General features: G+C 43.3%; 1 protein-coding gene across 1 annotated transcript in view; it reads right to left on the bottom strand.

Moving 5' to 3' along the window:
• Positions 1-17,393, bottom strand: part of LOC132769495 (uncharacterized) — a 50,810-nt gene extending 33,417 nt beyond the window's left edge. Inside the window, exons 1-3 of the mRNA XM_060766563.2 lie at positions 17,092-17,393; positions 4,550-4,613; positions 182-308 (exon numbers count right to left, since the gene is read on the bottom strand). Coding sequence (XP_060622546.2) covers positions 182-308; positions 4,550-4,613; positions 17,092-17,393 — 493 coding nt within the window. The remainder of the gene's footprint in view (positions 1-181; positions 309-4,549; positions 4,614-17,091) is intronic.
• Positions 17,394-22,044: the final 4,651 nt, after the last annotated feature.

Here is a 22,044-nt window from a genome sequence, read left to right as displayed (position 1 = left end):
TGTACTCAGCATTGGGTTCTCTTGAGCTAAACATCCTCTCTCAACCTGCACTACCTTTCAGGAGTTGTTAAATAATAAATGGAAAGGAGGAGAGCCATGTACACTGCCTCAAGCTTGAAAAAGGAACACCTGAAAATAATTTCAAAAATAAGGATTTTATTTTCGAAGACTCAAGGCTTACCCAGCAGGGACAGAATACTGCAATACTGTTGGATGTCATTCCCGCTGAGAGCAAACAGGTAGGGATCCAAAGCGTATTCCTTCTCCTCCGTGAAACTCACAGATACCTCTTGAAAAGTTGTTGGCTCCTAAAGCAACAAGAGGGAGAAACAAATCAACATGTGCTCAGACTCAAAAAGGAAATGCCCACAGTCCATCTCTCTTTCATCATTCTGCTATTTTGCTCCATGGGTGAACACAGTTCAGAAACAAAGGCTTCCATAGTCCCTTCACTGTGCATCGTTCGTTTCATCCAGAATGGATTCCTGCAGTGGATCAGCCCAAGGCATGTTTTTGTCAAAAAGGCAAGATAACATTTCCCTCCTACAGCTCCACAACACTCCACAAAGAGAAGTCGATGGGCCAGAACTAGTAGCATCACTAAGTTCAGTGTTGGCCAGTGCAGTAACTCATGGTGCCAGCTACACGTACCTTTCCCCATGCCAGACCATGCAATATTTTTGTACTACTGTTACTCATAAATTGTAATTCTCATATACCATTGAATGCAATAACAAAATCAGTAATTCATTTTTTAAAAAACCCAGGAGCAATGAAAACAATAGTGTGTGCTTATTGCCAGCTGTGCCCATACCTTGGGAAGTCTGACTTGGCCATGGTAGTGCACACTCTGGTTACATCCCGTATATGCTACTGCAGCACCCTCTATGTGGGGTTGCCTTTGAAGACTGTTTGAAAGCCTCAAATGGTCCAGCAAGCGGCAGCCAGGTTGCTAACAGGACAACGCTCAGGAAGTATACAACTCCTCTGTTGCGCCAGCTCCACTGGCGGCCAGTTTGCTACTGAGTACAATTCAAAATCCTGGCTTAGCCATATAAAGCCCTAAATGGTTCCAGCCCAACTTACCTGTCTGAATGTATCTCTCCTTATGAACCACCCAGGAATTTACAATTGTCTGGCTAGGCCCTGCTCTCGATCCCACCTTCCTTGCAGGTGTGCTTGGCAGGGATGAGATTCAGGGCCTTCTCAGTGGTGACCCATCAGTTGCGGAACTCCCTTCCCAGGGATATTAGATCGGCCCCCTCCCTCCTGACCTTTCGGAAAAGAGTAAAAACATGGCTCTTCGAGCAAGCTTTCGGCATAATTGGATAAATACAGTATGATGAAATAACAACACAAAGGCTTAGGCGATGCAAATAGATAAGGAGTCGAACTGATACATTAATTATTATAGTTTTAATTGGTTTTATATGGATTTTTATTATGTGATATTAAATGTTTTTAATTGATATATATGTATGTATGTTTATGGCATCTAATTGTTGCCAATCTGTATGCTGCCCCGAGTCGCCTTCGGGCTGAAAAGAGCAGGATAACAATGCTGTAAATAAATAAATACTGCATGTAGAAGAAGCCATATTATTCAAAGCATCATTGTAACTGGGTAGTAATACACTGCACAAAAATGTTACAGAGAGTATTTTTGAGAACCTCAGTGGCTGAAGAGTGGGGTATAAATAACATAAATAAATCAATTAATTGATCGATAAATGTGGGTGTCTGCTCCTCAGATGGTGTCACCTGGGACTTTCCATATACCATGCACCACTCTTGTGACACTACTAACACCAATTGCAGTTGAAGACAGAAGGCTGGATGCCCAATTGGATACTAGTAACTCTGTCCTCTAACAATGTTCTATGCACCACTTTGCTATGCCCCCCCCCCCACCTGCCGCCTGAAGCAGCGGCCTCATTCTGGCTAATGGTAGGTTCATCCCTAACTTGATATTATTATCCTTCCTATACAGATCTTCTGTATAGTTTCGCCATCTTCTCTTGATCTCTTCAGCTTCTGTTACATCCTTGCCATCTTTGTTTTTTATCATGCCCGATAGTTTTGATGGTGTGATGAGTGAATTAGAACCAGACATCCTGAGGAGTGAGGTTGAATAAGCCTTAAGAAGCATAGCTAACAACAAGGCTGCAGGAGATGACGGGATCCCAGCTGAACTCTTTAAAATCTTGAAATATGATGCTGTCAAGGTGATGCATGTCATATGCCAGCAAATATGGAAAACACAAGAATGGCCATGAGACTGGGAAAAATCAACTTACATCCTCATACCAAAAAAGGGAAATGCTAAAGAATGCTCAAACTTTTCTAAGTGGCCCTTATTTCTCATCCAGTAAGGTAATGCTCAAGATCCTGCAAGGAAGACTCCAGCAATACATGGAGAGAGTTGCCAGATGTACAAGCTGGGTTTAGAGGCAACCAGTCCATACTTCAGGAAATAAAGCCCGACTGCTCATTGGAGGGAAGGATATTAGAGGCAAAGATGAAGTACTTTGGCCACATCATGAGAAGACAGGAAAGATTAGAGAAGACAATGATGATGGGGGAAATGGAAGGAAAAAAGAAGAGGGGCTGACTAAGGGCAAGATGGATGGATAGTATCCTTGAAGTGACTGGCTTGACTCTGAAGAAGCTGGGGGAGGTGATGGCTGATGGGGAGCTCTGGCGTGGGCTGGTCAATAAGGTCACTAAGAGCCAGAAGCGACTGAAGGAATAAACAACAACAAATCCCCAACTCTTGCTGCCAAAGGAATTCAGGACTGCAACTCAGGGCCCTTCCACACAGCCATCTAACCCAGAATATCAAGTCAGAAAATCGCACAGTATCCGCTTTGAACTGGGTTATCTGAGACCACACTGCCATATATTCCAGTTCAAAGCAGATAATGTGGGATTTTATACAGTTGTGTGGAAGGGGCCTCAGCTAAGAACTGACCCTGTTTTTTTCAGGATGCAACTGGAGAAGACAGTTTTCTAATGTTCTGCATTTCTGATTGCACAGAAATGATCGGCTTAAACAAATATGTGTACTTAGGCTGGTATTAAGAGCTCTAGATAAACACATAGCGCTCAGGGACAGTGCATATAATCCTGCTTCCCCACCTTTATGTTTGCAGTACAGCTGAATAATACTCTTGAGGTCATTTTCCTATAATTCTTAGGAATTCCCTCCTGAATAAACAGTGTTGTGTAATTATATTTCTCAGGTTTGTCTATGCAGAACGATTGAGAGGTATGCCACTGCGCTCACTGCAGAATGACTGCCATTTAATAGTATTTTACTGCCATGGCTCAATGATATGGAATTCTGGAAGTTGTAATTTTACAACAAGCATGGGCCAACTTGGGCCCTCCAGGTGTTTTGGAGTTCAACTCCCACAAATCCTAACTGACTGAGACCCCTTCCTTTCCCCCCTCAGCCACTTAAGTGGATGAGGAGGAAAAGAAAGGGCTCTGAGTCTGTTAGGAATTGTGGGAGTTGAACTCCAAAACACCTGGAGGGCCCAAGTTGGCCCATGCCTATTTTACAAGGTCTTGAGCCTTCTCTGCCAAAGAGGCTGGTGCCTCACCAAACTACAACTGCCAGGATTCAATAACATTCAACTATGACCATTAAAGTGGTTTCAAACCACATTAATCTGACAGTGTAGATCAGCATTTATCAATCTGTGGGTCGGGACCCCTTGGGGGTCATGAGGGGGTGACATGGGGGTCACCAAAGCCCATCAGGAAGCACAGTATTTCTGTTGCTCATGGGGGTTCTCTGTGGGAAAGTTGGCCCAATTCTATTGTTGGTGGGGTTCAGTATGCTCTTTGATTGCAGGTGAACTATAAATCCCAGCAACTACAACTCCCAAATGTCAAGGTCTATTTCCCCCCAAACTCCGCCAGTATTCACATTTGGACATATTAAGTATCTGTGCCAAGTTTGATCCAGATCCATCATTGTGTAAGTCCACAGTACTCTGTGGATGTAGGAGAACTACAACTCCAAAACTCAAGGTCAATGCCCACCAAACCCCATCTAGAATTTTCTGTTAGTCATGAGAGTTCTGTATGACAACTTTGGTTCAATTCAATTGTTGGTGAAGTTCAGAATGCGCTTTGATTGTAGGTTAACTATAAATCCCAGCAACTACAACTCCCAAATGACAAAATAAATCCCCCCTCAACCCCATCAGTTTTTAAATTTGGGCATATTGGGTATTTGTGCCAAATTTGGTCCAGTGAATGAAAATCCATCCTGCATATCAGATGTTTACATTATGATTCATAACAGTAGTAAAATGACAGTTATGAAGTAGCAATGAAAATAATTTTATGGTTGGGGGCCACCACAACATGAGGAACTGTATTAAGGGGTCACAGCATTAGGAAGGTTGAGAACCACTGGTGTAGATGCACCTTTCCCTTGTCCAGTTTATGCCCAACCTGGTCTCTCTTTCTTGTACTCCAGAGACAAAATACAGAGATCCTCAAACACCCTCCCCTTTAACACACCTCTTCTTCTCACCTGTAAACATTCTTCAGCAGACATCTCTTCTGCTTCTTGGCAGCTGGAATCAATTGATGGTGATCTGCAAAAAGACGACATTATTTTACTCCTGCATTCATCATTTGTAAAAATCTGCAATACCAGATCTCTACTTCAACTATTCTTACACCTCCCTAGACCCTTCGTTACTTTCAGTTTCTGTTTCAGTTTGGTGGAGAAGGATTCCAAGTGTAGGAAACAGTAGCTCAATGAACAAATGGATCTATGGTGATTGCAGCTAACTGTTCAAATATTTCCATCTTTCTAGACTTCTGGAGATGGAGATCAAGGATAGGTCTCCCAGCCCCATCATTATTGTCATAGCTTTTGCCATATAATGTCACAGAGACATGGCATTAGGAGGCTGAAGCCAAGACATTCCTTCAGCAAGAACTCCAAAGAAGCCTACTCAGAGGTAAGTCACAGTGAGGTCAGTGGGTCATGTTGGTGGACAGGAAAAGAGATTTAAAGATGGGTTCAAAGACAGCCTTAAAAACTCTGGCATAGACACAGAGAACTGGGAAGCCCTGGTGTTTGTGCACTCCAACTGGAGGTCAGCTGTGACCAGCAGTGCTGTAGAATTTGAAGAGGGACGAATGGAGGGTGAAAGAGAGAAATGTGCCAAGAGGAAGTTGCGTCAAGCCAACCCCGACCGAGACCGCCTTCCACCTGGAAACCAATGCCCTCACTGCGGAAGAAGATGCAGGTCAAAAATAGGGCTCCACACTCACCTATGGACCCACCGCCAGGACACTGATTTTGGAAGACAATCCTACTCGGACAATGAGGGATCGCGTAAGAGAGAGACAAAGAATCCTTAGAATCTAAGGGTGGATATGCAGTATATAATTAATGCAGTTTTGTACTATTTTAACTGCCATGGCCCAGTGCTATTTGTAGTTTGGTGTCTCACCGAACTACAAATCATGGGATTTGTAGTTTGGTGAGACACCAGAACTCTTTGGCAGAGAACTTCCAGGATTCCATGACATTGAGCAATGGAAGTTAAAGTGGGCTCAAACTGCGTTAATTCTACAGTGTAAAATAAAATAAATAACAAAAACTTCATTTATATTCTTCCCTATCTCCCCAGGGGAACTCAGAGCAAATTCCAACATACAAGGACAAACATTCAATGCCTCCATAAACAAACAAGTACGACCATTATATAACACAAATCCTATGGAAAATCATACTACGTATTTTGACATTAATATTGAAATCTGAAATATATGCAGAATGTCTGTATATATTTCAGATTTCAATATTAATGTCAAAAATATGCAGTATGATTTTACATAGGATTTGTGCTACAACATGGTGGTACTACTACTTCATCATACTAGAGAAAAAGTTCACTTAAAATCTGGTTTCTGCCTCCTGCAGAATTTTGGGCTTTGTAGTTTAGTGAGGCTATTAAAGTCTTCTCCCTAAACTACAAACCCCAGAATTCTGCAGGAGGCAGCAACCAGATTTAAAGTGGATTTTTTTGTCTACTGTGATGAGGCCTTCGTAGTTTGTTTAGTTGCTCCCTTAGATACAATTGCTAGAAGGAAAAGGGGTCAAAGATAGTAACAATGCAATCCTATTAGTTTCAACTGAATGAAGTAGAATCCACTGAGCTGAGGATATTAACTCTTGAGTAGTAATTTCAAATGCCCTTTTAGATCAAATAAAATCTACATTAGCTTCTGCAGATCAATTCATCAACAGGGAGTCCAGCAGCTACCATATACAACTGCATGCTGTTGAACATTACCCATTTAAAATGCTGGATTACTATCTATTTCCACTTGGAAGAATTAGGAAAATTGCATCTTTATCTTTGTCAGAATATTTGTAGGTTGGGAGTCATTCCCCACATTTATTTATTTATTTATTTATCGTGTCAGGAGCAACCAGACAGTTGTATTACATTTTTAACAAAACCAATATTCCCCAAATATTCCTAGGTAATGATTTTGTTTTTATCATCTCCCCCAGCCAAGGCTTTCTTTGGTCCCATTTACACTGCCACATAATGCAGTTTGAAGCTGCATTATGTGGTCAGTGTCAGTTCATATAAGGTAGTTGAACTACATTGAATTGCATTATATTACCCCGACCATACAATGCAGTCTCAAACCACATTAAATGGCTTTCTTTTAGGAATTTGGCCTTGAAATTGCCTGCTTGAAACTACACAGCTCTCCCAAACAAGCTAAACAATTAGGTTCCCAATTCCCCACTGCAACTCACAATGTCCATTGACAATGGAAACCATGGTTATACAACACAATATATTCTTATTGTTGTAATTGTTTTTATTGCTATTCCACTCCCCCTCCCAATACTGAGGCACAAGGCAGCTTACAAGAATTAAGAGTAGAGACTGATACAAGCTAATGCAAGGCCTACAGGAAGCTATGGTCAAATCCAGGAATGAAAACAAACCCATTCAAGAGGGTAAAGACAGGGCATCATTAGGAATCTCATCACACTAGAGCAGGCATGGGCAAACTTTGGCCCTCCAGGTGTTTTGCACTTTAATTCCTACAATTCCTAAAAGCTTACTGGCTGTCGAAGGCTTTCATGGCCGGAATCACTGGGTTGTTGTAGGTTTTTTTGGGCTATATGGCCATGTTCTAGAGACATTTCTCCTGACGTTTCGCCTGCATCTATGGCAAGCATCCTCAGACGTAGTGACTACCTCTCACTACCTCTGAGGATGCTTGCCATAGATGCAGGCGAAACGTCAGGAGAAATGCCTCTAGAACATGGCCATATAGCCCGAAAAAACCTACAACAACCCAGCTTACTGGCTGTTAGAAATTGTAGGAGTTGAAGTCCAAAGCACCTGGAGGGCCAAAGTTTGCACATGCCTTCACTATAGCATGGATCCACTTTACATCCAGTTTCTGCCTCCTGCAGAATTCTGGGGCTTGTAGTTTAGGGAGAAGGCTTTAAACTGCTCAGCTAGACAGGACCTGGGCCTCACTAAACTACAAACTCCAGCATTCTGCAGAAGGCAGAAACTGTATGGATCCATGGTCCAGTGTGATGAGGCTGTTAATCCTTTGCAGTCAGTAAAAATGCCTGTTGAAACAAAGAGGTTTCTGCTGGCAGAAATAGAGCAAGAAGGAATTTCTAAGTTGTGAAGCAGCTACAAGGGAGGTCCTTTGACTTAACAGAGGAAGATCTGAAAAATCTGGGCCAACCAGATCTGATCTCTCAAAGCCAATGCCCTCCTTTCTACCTGTCCTGTTTCAACTCTCCTCAAAACCAAGAAAAGTTAACACTGGAGTTTTGGTGGCTTTCAGTCTGCCAAAGAAACAATCCTTTGCTTCTACACTGTAAAATTAATGCAATTTGACACTACTTTATCTGCCAGGGCTCAGTGCTATGGATGGCTTGGGATTGGTAGTTTAACAATAATAGAGTAAAATAATACATGTAAAAACAACTATAAATAAAATAAAATAATAAAAATAATAAAAATAAATAGAGTAAAATAATACCAGCATTCTTTGGGCCCTTCCACATAGCCATATAACCCAGAATATCAAGGCAGAAAATCCCACAATATCTGAACAGGGTTATCTGAGTCCACACTGCCCTGTGTCCCAGTTCAGAGTAGATAATGTGGGATTTTATTCAGCTGTGTGGAAGGAGCCTTTGGCAAAGAAAGACAAAGTACAACTCCCACAATCCTATAGCATTGAGTCATGGCAGTTACAGTGGTGTCAAGGTGCATTAATTCTACAATGTGGTTGCCCCCATATATCTCCACCCCACTCCACAGCCTTGGAATCAGTCACCTGAATCTTCCTGCTTGGTGGAGGCTCCCTTCAGTCACAGGAGAGAAAGCAGGCAGAAAGAGACTAGCCAGACCAAGCATTGGGGATGCTGGGCAAGCCCCCTCCTCCAGTCATTATCACCATCCTTTGCAACAAAAGGAAAGGAAGATGAACAACAATTGACAAGTCAATGTTGGGGAGGGGATATAGACTCAACTTGCTTGCAAGAGGACTTGACAACTTTTCTTCCTCCCCAGGAATGGAGAAAAGATCTATTTTCATGAAAAACAAGTAATTTATGTGTTTCCTCCATTTCAAAAGTACTGTAACAGAAACTCACACTCCTTATTGGCCTTCTAAAACACTTTAAATCAGGCAGACTTTTAAAACAAAATAGTTTTGAAAAAAGGGCCTAAGGGGTGCTGTGCTGTTTGAACTGTTTTCAAGAGCTTTTTTATCTTTTATAATTGCATTTTATTCTTTCATTGAGGGCATGAGTTGCTTTCATGCTGTCAATAGTCTGAATTCTATCTTTTATGTTCTTTTTTGGTATGTTTTTAATTGTACAGTCGGCTCTTCATATCCAAGGACTCTACAACAGTGTTTCTCAACCTTCCTAATGCCGCACACCCCTTAATACAGTTCCTCATGTTGTGGTGACTCCCAACCATAAAAGTATTTTCGTTGCTACGTCATAACTGTAATTTTGCTACTGTTATGAATTGTCATGTAAATATCTGATATGCAGGATGTACTTTCATTCACTGGACCAAATTTGGCACAAATACCCAGTATGCCCAAATTTGAATACTGGTGGGGTTGAGGGGAATTGATGCTATCATTTGGGAGTTGGAATTGCTGGGATTTATAGTTCACCTACAATCAAAGAGCATTCTGAACTCCACCAACGATGAAATTGAATCAAACTTGGCACACAGAACTCCTATGACCAACAGAAAATACTGGAAGCGCTTGGTGGGCATTGAGCTTGAGTTTGGGAGTTGTAGTTCACCTACATCTAGAGAGCACTGTGGACTCAAACAATGATAGATCTGGACCAAACTTGGCACGAATACTCAATATGCCCAAATGTGAACACTGGTGGAGCTTGGGGGAAAAAGACTTGACACTTGGGAGTTAGAGTTGCTGGGATTTATAATTCACCTACAATCAAAGAATATTCTGAACCCCACCAATGATAACATTGGGCCAAACTTCCCAGACAGAACCCCAATGCCTTGAAGTGAACCTCCCTCCAACCTCACCGCTCTCCCTCGCCTGCACATGTGTACCACGCTGCCATTTGTGGAGCATGCCTGCTCTCCTCTCCCCTGCTTGAAGTCTCAGAAACAGTCCTTCCCTTAGCTGAGAGGCCAGCCAATGCTGGACCACTCTAAGAGCCGTAGCAAACTAGGATTTTGCGAGAGCAAACTAAGCCAGCACGAGCGATGCTCCGCCTCTTTCTCCACCTATTTCCCTTTGCTAGGGCAGCATTGCGAGCATACGCTCGTGCCGCAGCAAACTACAGGAAGCTTGCGCTCGGGCTTGCTCCGAAGCCCCGCCTCCCCCCCCCCCCCCGAGGCTGCTCTCTCTCTTGCTAGCGTGCCTGTTTTCCATTGCAGAGGGCAGGGATGCAAGCGTATGCTCACAGTTGAATTCTGCCAACTGCAAGAGTACACTCGCATCGCTTCCCTAGCAAGGGAAAACAGGCGCACTAGCAAGAGAGAGAGCAGCCTCGGGGGGGGGGGGGGGGGGAGGCGGGGCTTCGGAACGAGCTCGAGCACAAGCTCGCTCTCGCTTCCAGTAGTTTGCTACGGCTCTAACAGCCTGAGGTCTGATCACAACAGATTCGAGTTGGAGTTCCCTCCATCTACACCAGGCATGGACAAACTTCAGGTGTTTTGGACTTCAACTCCCATAATTTCTAGCAGCTTCAGGCCCTTTCCTTTCCCCCCTCAGGGGAACAGGAAAAGAAAAATGAGCCTGAGGCTGTTAGGAATTGTGTGAGTTGAAGTCCAAATCACCTGACGAGCCCAATCCTGGTCGAGACACTATACTCCTATAGATTCAGCCTAGAATTGCATTGGGGTTTTCAGCCGCTGCATCACAGTGTTGACTCATGTTCAGCTTGTGGTCTACTAAGACTCCTAGATCCTTCTCAAATGGACTGTTTTCAAGCCAGGTGTCACCCAACCTATATCTGTGCATTTCATTTTTATTGCCAAAGTGTAGTACCATATTTTCATTTCTCTCTATTGAAATTAATTTTGTTAGTTTTGGTCTAACTTTCTAATCTGTTATGGTCATTTAGGATTTTAGAGTTTTAGCTGTTCCTCCTAATTTGGTGTCATCTGCAAATTTGATAGGCATTCCTTCCCTTCCATCATCATAGTCCTTAATAAAGATATCGAATAGCACTAGACCCAGGATAGATCCTGTGGCTCCACATTGGTCACCTCTCTCCACCAAAGATAGTTCCAACATGTATCAGGTTGTATTGCCAAAAGCTTTCATGGCTGGAATCACTGGGTTGCTGTGAGTTTTCCGGGCTCTATGGCCATGTTCCAGAAGCATTCTCTCTTGACGTTTCACCCACATCTGTGGCAGGCATCCTCAGAGGTTGTGAGGTCTGTTGGAAACTAGGCAAGTGAGGTTTCTATATCTGTGAATGACCAGGTTGGGAGAAAGAACTCTTGTCTGTTTGAGGCAAGTATGAATGTTGCCATTGGCCAGCTTGATTATCATTGAATAGCCCTGCAGTCTTGATTTTAGAGTTTTTAATACTGATAGCCAGTATTGGTAGCCAATACTGCAGACTAATTCAACCAGAGAAGTCAGCCATAGCAGAGCACTTGATGAACCAGTCTGAACAGAAATGCTGGACCACTCTAACAACCACCATGTCAGACTACACAGAGAAGCCACTGAAATCCACAAGCATGTGGACAATTTCACCAGAAAGGAGGAAACCATGAAAATGAACAAAATCTGGCTACCAATATTAAAAAAAAACTCCAAAAGCTGGTCAGCAAATAAAGAGCAACACTCAAATAACAGGAGAATTCCAGACAAGAATCAATCAGGGCCAACTAACACCTTCCAACAAAGGATTCCCCCTGGGCAGGAAGCAGCCAGGCTTTGAAGCTGCCAGGCTATTTGATGCTAATCAAGGTGGCCAAATGCAACATTCACTCTTGCTTCAAACAGACAAGAGTTCTTTCTCCCACCCTAGACATTCCACAGATATATAAACCCCACTTGCCTAGTTCCCAAAACACCTCACAACTTCTGAGGATGCCTGCCATAGATGTGGGTGAAACATCAGGATACAATGCTTCTGGAACATGGCCATACAGCCTGGAAAACTCATAGCAACCCAAATACCAGGTTTCTTTGTACCTAAATATCTAGATCTTGCCTATTTCTTTATGTGCCAGGAGATGGAGCCATTACCACTGACGAAAGTACTTGCACTATATAAAAAAATGAAATGGCCTGTTTCTTTCTCAGGATTGAAGAAAAATGCAGTTGAGGTTTGACCTTGACAGCAAAGGAAGTGAGAAGATGGTATAAAAGCAGGCTTCAGCCATCCATTACCACCTGTTTTCTAGGATGGGTAAGAGCAACCCAGTGCTTGGAAGCAGGCAGAAGTTCAATAGTGCAGATTTCCTTCAGAGAGTTGTGGCAGCATGAATCAAAGTGTACCTGTTGTCATGCTGTTTGGCATCTTTTATGGGCAATGACTCTGTCAAAAATCTCCAGTACCACATATAAGCGAAGGGAAAATGAGTTCAGACAGAAATATTGGACTTTTAAAAAGATTAGGCCTTCTCATAGAATCATAGAATCATAGAATCATAGAATCATAGAATCATAGAGTTGGAAGAGACCTCATGGGCCATCCAGTCCAACCCCCTGCCAAGAAGCAGGAATATTGCATTCAAATCACCCCTGACAAATGGCCATCCAGCCTCTGCTTAAAAGCTTCCAATGAAGGAGCCTCCACCACACTCCGGGGCAGAGAGTTCCACTGCTGAACGGCTCTCACAGTCAGGAAGTTTTTCCTAATGTTCAGATGGAATCTCCTCTCTTGTAGTTTGAAGCCATTGTTCCGCGTCCTAGTCTCCAAGGAAGCAGAAAACAAGCTTGCTCCCTCCTCTCTGTGGCTTCCTCTCACATATTTATACATGGCTATCATATCTCCTCTCAGCCTTCTCTTCTTCAGGCTAAACATGCCCAGTTCCCTAAGCCGCTCCTCATAGGGCTTGTTCTCCAGACCCTTGATCATTTTAGTCGCCCTCCTCTGGACACATTCCAGCTTGTCAATATCTCTCTTGAATTGTGGTGCCCAGAATTGGACACAATATTCCAGATGTGGTCTAACCAAAGCAGAATAGAGGGGTAGCATTACGTTCTTACATCTAGACACTATGCTCCTATTGATGCAGGCCAAAATCCCATTGGCTTTTTTTGCCGCCACATCACATTGTTGGCTCATGTTTAACTTGTTGTCCACGAGGACTCCAAGATCTTTTTCACACGTACTGCTCTCGAGCCAGGCGTCCCCCATTCTGTATCTTTGCATTTCATTTTTTCTGCCAAAGTGGAGTATCTTGCATTTGTCACTGTTGAACTTCATTTTGTTAGTTTTGGCCCATCTCTCTAATCTGTCAAGATCGTTTTGAATTCTGCTCCTGTCCTCTGGAGTATTGGCTATCCCTCCCAATTTGGTGTCGTCTGCAAACTTGATGATCATGCCTTCTAGCCCTTCATCTAAGTCATTAATAAAGATGTTGAACAGGACCGGGCCCAGGACGGAACCCTGCGGCACTCCACTTGTCACTTCTTTCCAAGATGAAGAGGAAGCATTAGTGAGCACTCTCTGTGTTCGTCCACTTAACCAATTACAGATCCACCTCACCGTAGTTTTGCCTAGCCCACATTGGACTAGTTTCCTTGCCAGAAGGTCATGGGGGACCTTGTCGAAGGCCTTACTGAAATCCAGGTACGCTACATCCACGGCATTCCCCGCATCTACCCAGCTTGTAGCTCTATCGAAGAAAGAGATCAGATTAGTCTGGCATGACTTGTTTTTGATAAATCCATGTTGACTATTAGCGATGACTGCATTTATTTCTAAGTGTTTGCAGACCGCTTCCTTAACAATCTTTTCCAGAATCTTGCCCGGTATCGACGTGAGGCTGACCGGACGGTAGTTGTTTGGGTCGTCCTTTTTTCCCTTCTTGAAGATTGGGACCACATTGGCCCTCCTCCAATCTGCTGGAACTTCTCCCGTTCTCCAAGAACTCTCAAAGATGGTTGCCAATGGTTCCGAAATGACTTCCGCTAGTTCCTTCAGTACTCTTGGGTGTAGTTGATCTGGACCTGGGGACTTGAACTCATTAAGAGCGGCCAGGTATTCCTGGACGACTTCTTTCCCAATTTGGGGTTGGATGTCCTCCAATCCCTCATCCACTCCATCTTGCTGAGGTTGAAGACTCTCTTTTTGTGAGAAGACCGAGGCAAAGAAGGCATTAAGTAGTTCTGCCTTTTCCCTGTCCCCTGTCAGCATTGCCCCATCTTCTCCTCGAAGAGGTCCTATCGCCTCCTTGTTTTTCCTTTTTCTACTGACATAAGAATAGAAGCCCTTTTTATTGTTTTTAATGTCCCTGGCAAGCCTGAGCTCGTTTTGTGCTTTAGCCTTGCGGACCTTTTCCCTACAGGTGTTGGCTATTTGTTTGAATTCTTCTTTGGTGATTTCTCCCTTTTTCCACTTCTTGTGCATGTCTCGTTTGTGTCTTAGCACAGTTAGAAGTTCTTTGGACATCCATTCTGGCTTCTTTGCACTTGTCCTATTTTTTCTTTTTGTTGGCACGGTTTGCAATTGCGCCTTGAGTATTTCACTCTTGAGAAATTCCCATCCATCCGTAGCTCCCTTGTCTTTTAGTATCTGTGTCCACTGAATGCTGCTCAGCGTTTCCTTCATTTTTTGGAAGTCAGCTCTCCTAAAGTCCAAAATGCGGGTTTGACTTGTCTTAGTTTCGGCCTTCCTTTGTACCTCAAATTGCAGGAGCACATGGTCACTTGCCCCTAAGGATCCTACCACTTCAACCGCATCGATCAGGTCCTCCGCATTTGTTAGGATGAGATCAAGAGTAGCCAATCCCCTTGTTGCCTCTTCTACCTTTTGGACCATGAAATTGTCTGCAAGGCAAGCGAGGAATTTGTTGGACCTTGTACTCTTGGCCGAGTTTGTTTTCCAGCAAATATCGGGATAGTTGAAATCGCCCATGACTACTACATCTCTTTTCTGTGCCTGTTTGGTCAACTGTTGGCAGAAGACTTCATCAAGATCTTCCTCCTGGCTTGGGGGTCTGTAGTAGATGCCTACAACGACATCTTTTTGAGTCCCAGTTCCCTTGATTCTTATCCAGATGATTTCAAGCTGGTTTCCCAGATTGCTGTCTTGAATTTCTTCTGCCGCATAAGAGTTTTTGACATATAAGGCTACTCCGCCTCCTCTCCCTTTTGTTCGGTTTCTGTGAAAGAGGTTATACCCCTCGATATCTACATTCCAGCGATAGGAGTCATCCCACCAGGTTTCAGTGATGGCTATGATATCATATTTGTGGTGTAGTGCTAGAAGTTGGAGTTCATCTTGTTTATTTCCCATGCTCTGTGCATTAGTGTAAAGACATGTGAGCCCCTGGGATCTTCCCTTGAGCTGTTTAATTGGGATTATTGTGCTTTTGGTACTTGGTCCTTGTTGTGTTTGTGCAGCCCTCCGTTTAGCCTTCTGGCGATTCCCAGACATTATGGGTAAAGTAGTGTTCGCAAGGCTGTTGTCCCCCTCCCCCGGTGGACCTAGTTTAAAGTGCGTCTAATGAGGTTTGCGAGTCTGTGAGCAAAAAGGTGTTTTCCTACTTGTGTGAGATGCACCCCATCCCTTGCCAGTAGGCCATCCTCCTGGAATAGCAGGCCATGGTCGAGGAAGCCAAAGCGTTCCTCCTGACACCATTTTCTAAGCCAGTCATTGACCTGTACTATTTTTCTGGCTCTTGTGGGTCCGTGTCTTACAACAGGGAGGAGGGATGAAAAGACCACCTGTACATTACATTCTTTTAGCATTGCTCCTAGAGCTCGAAAATCATTTGTGATCTTTTGAAATGTATGCCTTGCAGTATCATTGGTTCCTACATGAATCAACATGAGGGGAGGACGGTGATAGGGCTTGAGGAGCCTGGTGAGCCTCTGAGTGATATGGTGTATTTTTCTCCTTCCTCTTCTAAACCTATCCACATATCAGTACAACTTACCTTTAACAGAGATTTCTCATTCAGTAGTCAAAATGTGAAAATTTACATGGCTAAAGCAACACATTAGCACCTGCTAATTGCAGTGGTTAAGGGAACACCAGGCAATTCAAATGCTGGCCTTTTGAAGCTCAATGGAACACAGCCCGTTCAATACTTCTTTTTAAAACAATGTAAATAAACTGATTAAAATGTATATTCCCTTATTTTAAAACATTAGTTTTTTGAAATCTCCATTTAAAAACAATGGGGAGACATGTTAAACCAGCCCAAGTGGTGCACGCATATGTTCAGTCGCATATACAGATGCAGAACTGTGAGACTTAAGGCATATTTCTTATGCAATGACTTTGTTAATAGGTTGTACAATTAGTATGCCTATTATATAATCTTTGTTTCAAGATGAGTTACATTGTGGGCTTACATCCAAAATGGTATCCATAAAAAATCTGTTTGAATAAAATATGCCCATTCGTATGCTGTTTGTCTCTCTGAATTAGAGGGATAAGCCTAACTATTCCTTTTCCGTCTGCCATAACTACTTATTTTGCCATTCATCTGCAGAGAGAGAGATTGTTTTTCTTCCATTAGCTTGCTATTAATATATGAGCAGTAATTAACATCTTTTTAATCTACTCATAATACTTTCTGCTCACAACTTCTTTTATGTAACCCAGCCAAACTATGATTAAAAAGGAATATTGTGTCCACTTATCTTTTGAAGGTCATGGACAGCCTCTCCCAATGAAAAAACTTAATTAATGATTTTTTCCCTAGCCATAAAAGAGGGCACTCTTTTTTTGTATTATGTTCCCATCCTTCCAAAGAGCTGAAGGCAGGGCAAACCATTCTCTTTTCTCCCATTTTATCATCCAAACACCTTTATGGGCCCTAACGCACAGCCCTAACTCAGAATATCAAGGCATATAATACACAATATCTGCTTTGAACTGAGTTACGGAGGGCGTCCATTAAAAATTTCCCCCGACCCACTTCCTGTGGACTGAGAGCAATGGCCCAGTTATGAATCCTTCTCTCCATAGGTGCCACCTAGAGACACACACTTCTCCCATCTTGTAAACACCTCACTTGTAGATGTCGATATGTTGCTCCAAAAGCCATGTTGTGACTTTGGAAATCAGAATCTCACTGTCTGAAAAATGCTTGCCCTTCAAAAATAATTCCATTGTTGGAAAGAGGTGGAGGTCTGATGGTCAAGGTTGGGGGAATAAGAGGGATGCGGTAGACTTTCAAAGCCACAGGAGCAAGCTTTCATTTGGACAACAGGTGAGTTGTGAAATGGTGCAGTGTCTTGCAGAAGTGTCTTGCAGAAGTTGGACACCTTTGGTGAACATGCCACGTCTCTTGGTTTTGATGGCCTCCAGCAATTTCCACAGCAGCGAATCATAGTATGCCCCAGTGATCATGGTACCCTTTGCTAGGAAATCCATCAATACTACTCCGTGCTGGTCCCAAAATACTGCCTGCCGACAGTTGGGCACGTGCCTTCTTTGGAGGCCGTGAGTCACGATGCTTCCATTGCATCGACTGGACTTTAGTCTCAGAATCAGAGTGATGGACCCAGCTTTCATCCTGTGTGAGCAGTCTGTTGAAAAAGTCCTCCTGGTTTTCAGGGCACATCATTGTCAACAGAGCCTGAGAGTATTCAACTCGTTCCTGCTTCTGGAAAGTTGTGCACAGCCGGGGGACCCAGCGAGCTGATACCTTATTCATGTGAAGATGGTCTCAGATGATTTTTTTCCATAGATCCCACACTAATTTTGACATTTTGGGCTAGATGGTGAATGGTTGCATGACAATTTTCCAAAATGGCGATCTCTACTTGCTGGGCGGTGTGTTCATCAATAGTAGAGTGGGACGCCCTGGAATTGGACCCATTTGCACCGAAGTCCGACCATATTTGAATTGACGATGCCAGTTCTTGACTACATCATATGATGGGGAATCATCACCATAATCCTTTCATCTCATCAGACATCTCCTTTGGTGCACGGCCTTTCAAGTAAAGGAACTTGAGGACTGCTCTGTATCCCGCTGGGTCCATTATCAAATCTCACACCACTTCAGCATCTGTAAAGTCAAGACCGTTATCAGTTTCGAGATGTAAATTGGCACAGAACATATAGAGGCTTATATCATTACAGATGTTTAGTTTCAGTGTCCTGTGGTAAATAGAAGTGGATCTGGTGAAATCTTTAATGAACGTCCCTCGTATTTGAGTCCACACTGTCATATAATCCGGTTTATTGTGGATTTTATACAGCTGTGTGGAAGGAGCCTCAGTGAAGGTTAGGTCCCTTTCGCACTGCCCCTTTATCCCAGGATCTGATTCCAGATTATCTGTTTATCCCAGGTTATCTGGCAGTGAGGACTCCTATAAAGCAATTTAAAGCAGATGATGTGGGATCGGTTCCTGGGATTTTTTTTTTTTTTGTTGTGTCAGGAGCAACTTGAGAAACTGCAAGTCGCTTCTGGTGTGAGAGAATTGGCCGTCTGCAAGGATGTTGCCCAGGGGACGCCTGGATGATTTTTTGATGTTTTTATCATCCTTGTGGGAGGCTTCTCTCATGTCCCCACATGAGGAGCTGGAGCTGACAGAAGGAGCTCATCCGCCTCTCCCCAGATTCGAACCTGCAACCTGTCGGTCTTCAGTCCTGCTGGCACAAGGGTTTAACCCACTGCACCACCGGGGGCTCCTGGTTCCTGGGATAAAGGGCAGTGTGGAAGGGCCCTCAGTGATTTAAGATAGAGGGTTTATCTACAGTTCTACACTGTAGAATTAATGCAGTTTGGCATCACTTTAACTGCCATGCCTCAATGTTAAAAAACCACAGGAGCTGTAGTTTTACAATGTATTTAGCCCTTTTTTTGCCAAACATTTCTAGTGCCTCACCAGATTGCATATCCCATGATTCTTAATGCAGTTTGGCACCACTGTAGCTGCCAATCCTCAATGCTATAAAACCACGGGAGATGTAGTTTTACAAGGTCTTTAACCTTTTTTTTTTTTTTGTCAAAAACTGCTAGTGCCTCATCAAAAACATCTCCCATGATTCTATAGCATTGAGGCATGGCTGCTAAAATAGTGTCAATCAAACTGTGTTTATTCTACAGTGTAGATTCACTCTGCATGTCACTATGGAGGATTTCACCCAGACTAGCACAAATCCAAATTTGCAAACTTTTTTTTCTTTAATTATGTGTCACGCTTTATCAGCTCATTTTATTTCATCAGGGTTTCGTTGCTGGATGATTTAACATTTCAGAATAATCCTTCTTACTCAAGCATTTTGCTTTCTTTTGCATTTTAGTGTGTTTTTAATTTAGAACACAGATCAGAAAGGGCAGAAATATTAGAAATGGATTGTAATTATTTGTAATATGGGGAAAGCACTTAGACATTTTTCTGCACATGTCATGATATGACAGCTCCGGACAACCCAATGCATGCTAAGTAGTGGAAAATTCAGGACAGATAAAATAACTTCTTTACAATTGTGGAAACCATTGCCATAGGATGGAAAAGTCACCATAGATGTGAATAGTTTAAATGGAGTTTGGACAAATTCACAAAGAATAAAGTGTCAGTGGCTACTAATCTACATGGCCGAGGGCCCTTCTACACAGCTGTATAACCCAGAATATCAAGGCAGATAATCCACAATATCTGCATTGAACTGGGTTATTTGAGTCCACACTGCCATATAAGCCAGTTCAAAACAGATAATGTGAGATTTTATACAGCTGTGTGGAAGGGGCCTTAGTATCATTTTTTGGGATCCTGGGTTGTTTGCTTCTTTTGTCAAGGGTTATGGGCCCAGCAAGGTTCCCCAGGCACAAGGGCCAAGATGTGAGTTGGGACATGATCGGAGAAATGTTCTGTACATAGACTGTAAATAAAGAAGTGCCATTTTCATTGAAAGCTAAACTTATGAAGTCCAGTGTTTATTCAACTTTGTGCCTTCAAGAAGTTCCTTGCAAGGTCGAAGAAGCTGAGATAAGAACAGGTGATTTATCTCAGTTTTCCTGGCAGCTCAAGATAACTTTCTTATGGTTTGCTTGTGAGTTTCCCAGCCAATTGCTTGTCCCCTATAGAAAGAGACTGTTGGATTAGGAGTGGATCTACACTGTGGAATGAATGCAGTTTGAACACTGCCCCCCAATGTTGCGGAATTACAGGAGCTGTAGTTTTACAAGGTGTTTAGCTTTCTATGCCAGGTAATGTGGGTGCCTCTTCAAAGTACAAACCTCTGGATGTCATAGCACTGAGCCATCACAGTTAATGTGGTGTCAAACTACATTCATTCTACAGTGTTGATGCACCCTCGATGAGGTATTTAGTGTGATCCAGTTGGTTTTGTGCATTAAGACGGACCTGTGATGGCTATGAGAAGGGAAGGTTTTTCAGGTACTATAAAAGGTAAAGATTTCCCCTTGTCATTAAGTCTGGTCATGTCTGATTCTGGCGGGTGGTGCTTCTCTCAATTTCTAAGCCGAAGAGCTGGTGTTGTCTGTAGACGCCTCCAAGGTCATGTGGCATGCATGACTCCGTGAAATGCCGTTACCTTCCCACTGGAGTGGTACCTATTGATCTACTCACATTTGCATGTTTTCGAACTGCTAGATTGGCAGAAGCTGGGGCGAACAGCAGGAGCTCACCCCGCTCCTCAGATTTGAACCACAGGCCTTTTGGTCAGCAAGTTCAGCAGCTCAGTGGTTTAACCTGCTATGCCACTGAGGACTCCCTTTATCTCTTTAGAGAGGTCTTATGGTAGTGATGGGAAGTTTGAGGACAGTTCACCCTCAAATACGAATTTCGCCCCTCTCAAACTGCAAACCTTTCAGTCAGCAAGTTCAGCACCTCAGCAGTTTAGCCCACTGCACCACTGGGGACTCCTTTAAGTAGTATACACTTACAGAACACATTCAAGGAGGGGAATGGACATCCTTGGCTTTGGGCCCTTCCAGACAGGTCCTATATCCCAGGATCTGATTCTGTGGTTTCTGCTTTAAACTGGATTATATGAGTCCGCATTGCCAGATAATCTGGGATAAATAGAAAATAGATCCTCGGATGTGGGGCGTGTCTGGGAGGGCCCTATGTTGCTTAGAATTGATGAGAATCTTTGGCAGATCACTTTCCCCACCCTCCAGTAAAGAAAAGACCACAAGGGCCATCTAGACCTGGCATACAGGAAAAGCACAATCAAAGCACCCTCGACATATGGCCAGTCAGCCTTTGCTTAAAAACATCCAGAGGAGACTCTGCCACACTCCCAGGCAGCATATTCCACTGCTGATCAGTTCTTAGGTCAGGAAGTTCTTCCTAATTTTTAGATGGAATCTATATTCCTGCAATTTGAATCAATTGCTCCATATGCTAGACAAGAAGCTTGTTCCCTCCTCAATGTGACATCCTTTCAAGTATTTAAATATGGCTATTATGTCCCCTCTCAGGCTTCTTTTCAGAACTGATTTCCATAGGCACAGTGAAGTTGGACGGGGTGGTAAAACCTTGTCTATCCTGTTTCAATGGACATCAATAATCACATATTTAACCTGCTGTGTTGTCATCCTTGTTTGATGGTTTGCATAGCCATTTCTTCAGCTCCTTGGTGGAGCTGAAAGGTGGGATATAAATGCCCTGAACAATGGGGCCAGGCGTCATTTGGGCTGGAACCCTTTTGATACTGCACTCCCGAGCGCTAAATTGCTTCAGGGCGAAAAACAGCAAAGACATCCTTCTTTGCTTGTTGCTTGGCCTAGATAGTCAGCGAAGTGGATGACTTCTTCCGAGGCTGCGATATTCAAAGGGAAGACGCAGACAGGCGTGCGCGTTCCATCCCATTGTCCCAGATTCTTGGGAGAGTGTTCTTTCTCCTCTCCTTTTTCCCCTATTCCCAATCAATATGATATTTTTAAATATATTTTTCCATTTCTGCAGCACAGGAAGAGTTCTCAGAGCACTTTGCATGGGGTGAGAGAGAGAGAGCGAAAGAGAGAGCATTCAAGAGAGAGAAGCGAGCAGGGCAACCACATGAAAGCCTTTTTCAAAGTGTTCCCAAAGGACTGACACATAGAAAAGAGCCAGCCCTCCATTGTTGTTCCAGCGGGACAAGATTAAGACTAGCTCCAAATGCCTTAAATTAAAGGAGGGCAGCTTTCATAAGAGAGCCTAAATACTCTAAGGGTGCCATTTCCTATGTGATCTTGGAAGCTAAGTAGGGTCATCCTTGATTAGTCCTTGCATGGGAGACCACCAATAAATACCAGGCAATTTTTCAGAGGAAACTGCTGGCAAAACCATCTCATATTCCTTGACTATGACATTCATCCAGCAACCCAATGAGACAGGCTATGGCCC

Source organism: Anolis sagrei, chromosome 2 (genome assembly GCF_037176765.1).
Source record: "Anolis sagrei isolate rAnoSag1 chromosome 2, rAnoSag1.mat, whole genome shotgun sequence".
NCBI classification, from domain to species: Eukaryota; Metazoa; Chordata; class Lepidosauria; order Squamata; family Dactyloidae; genus Anolis; species Anolis sagrei.
Note: the sequence above shows the minus strand (reverse complement) of the source record. Positions and strands in the feature narration are given on the sequence as shown.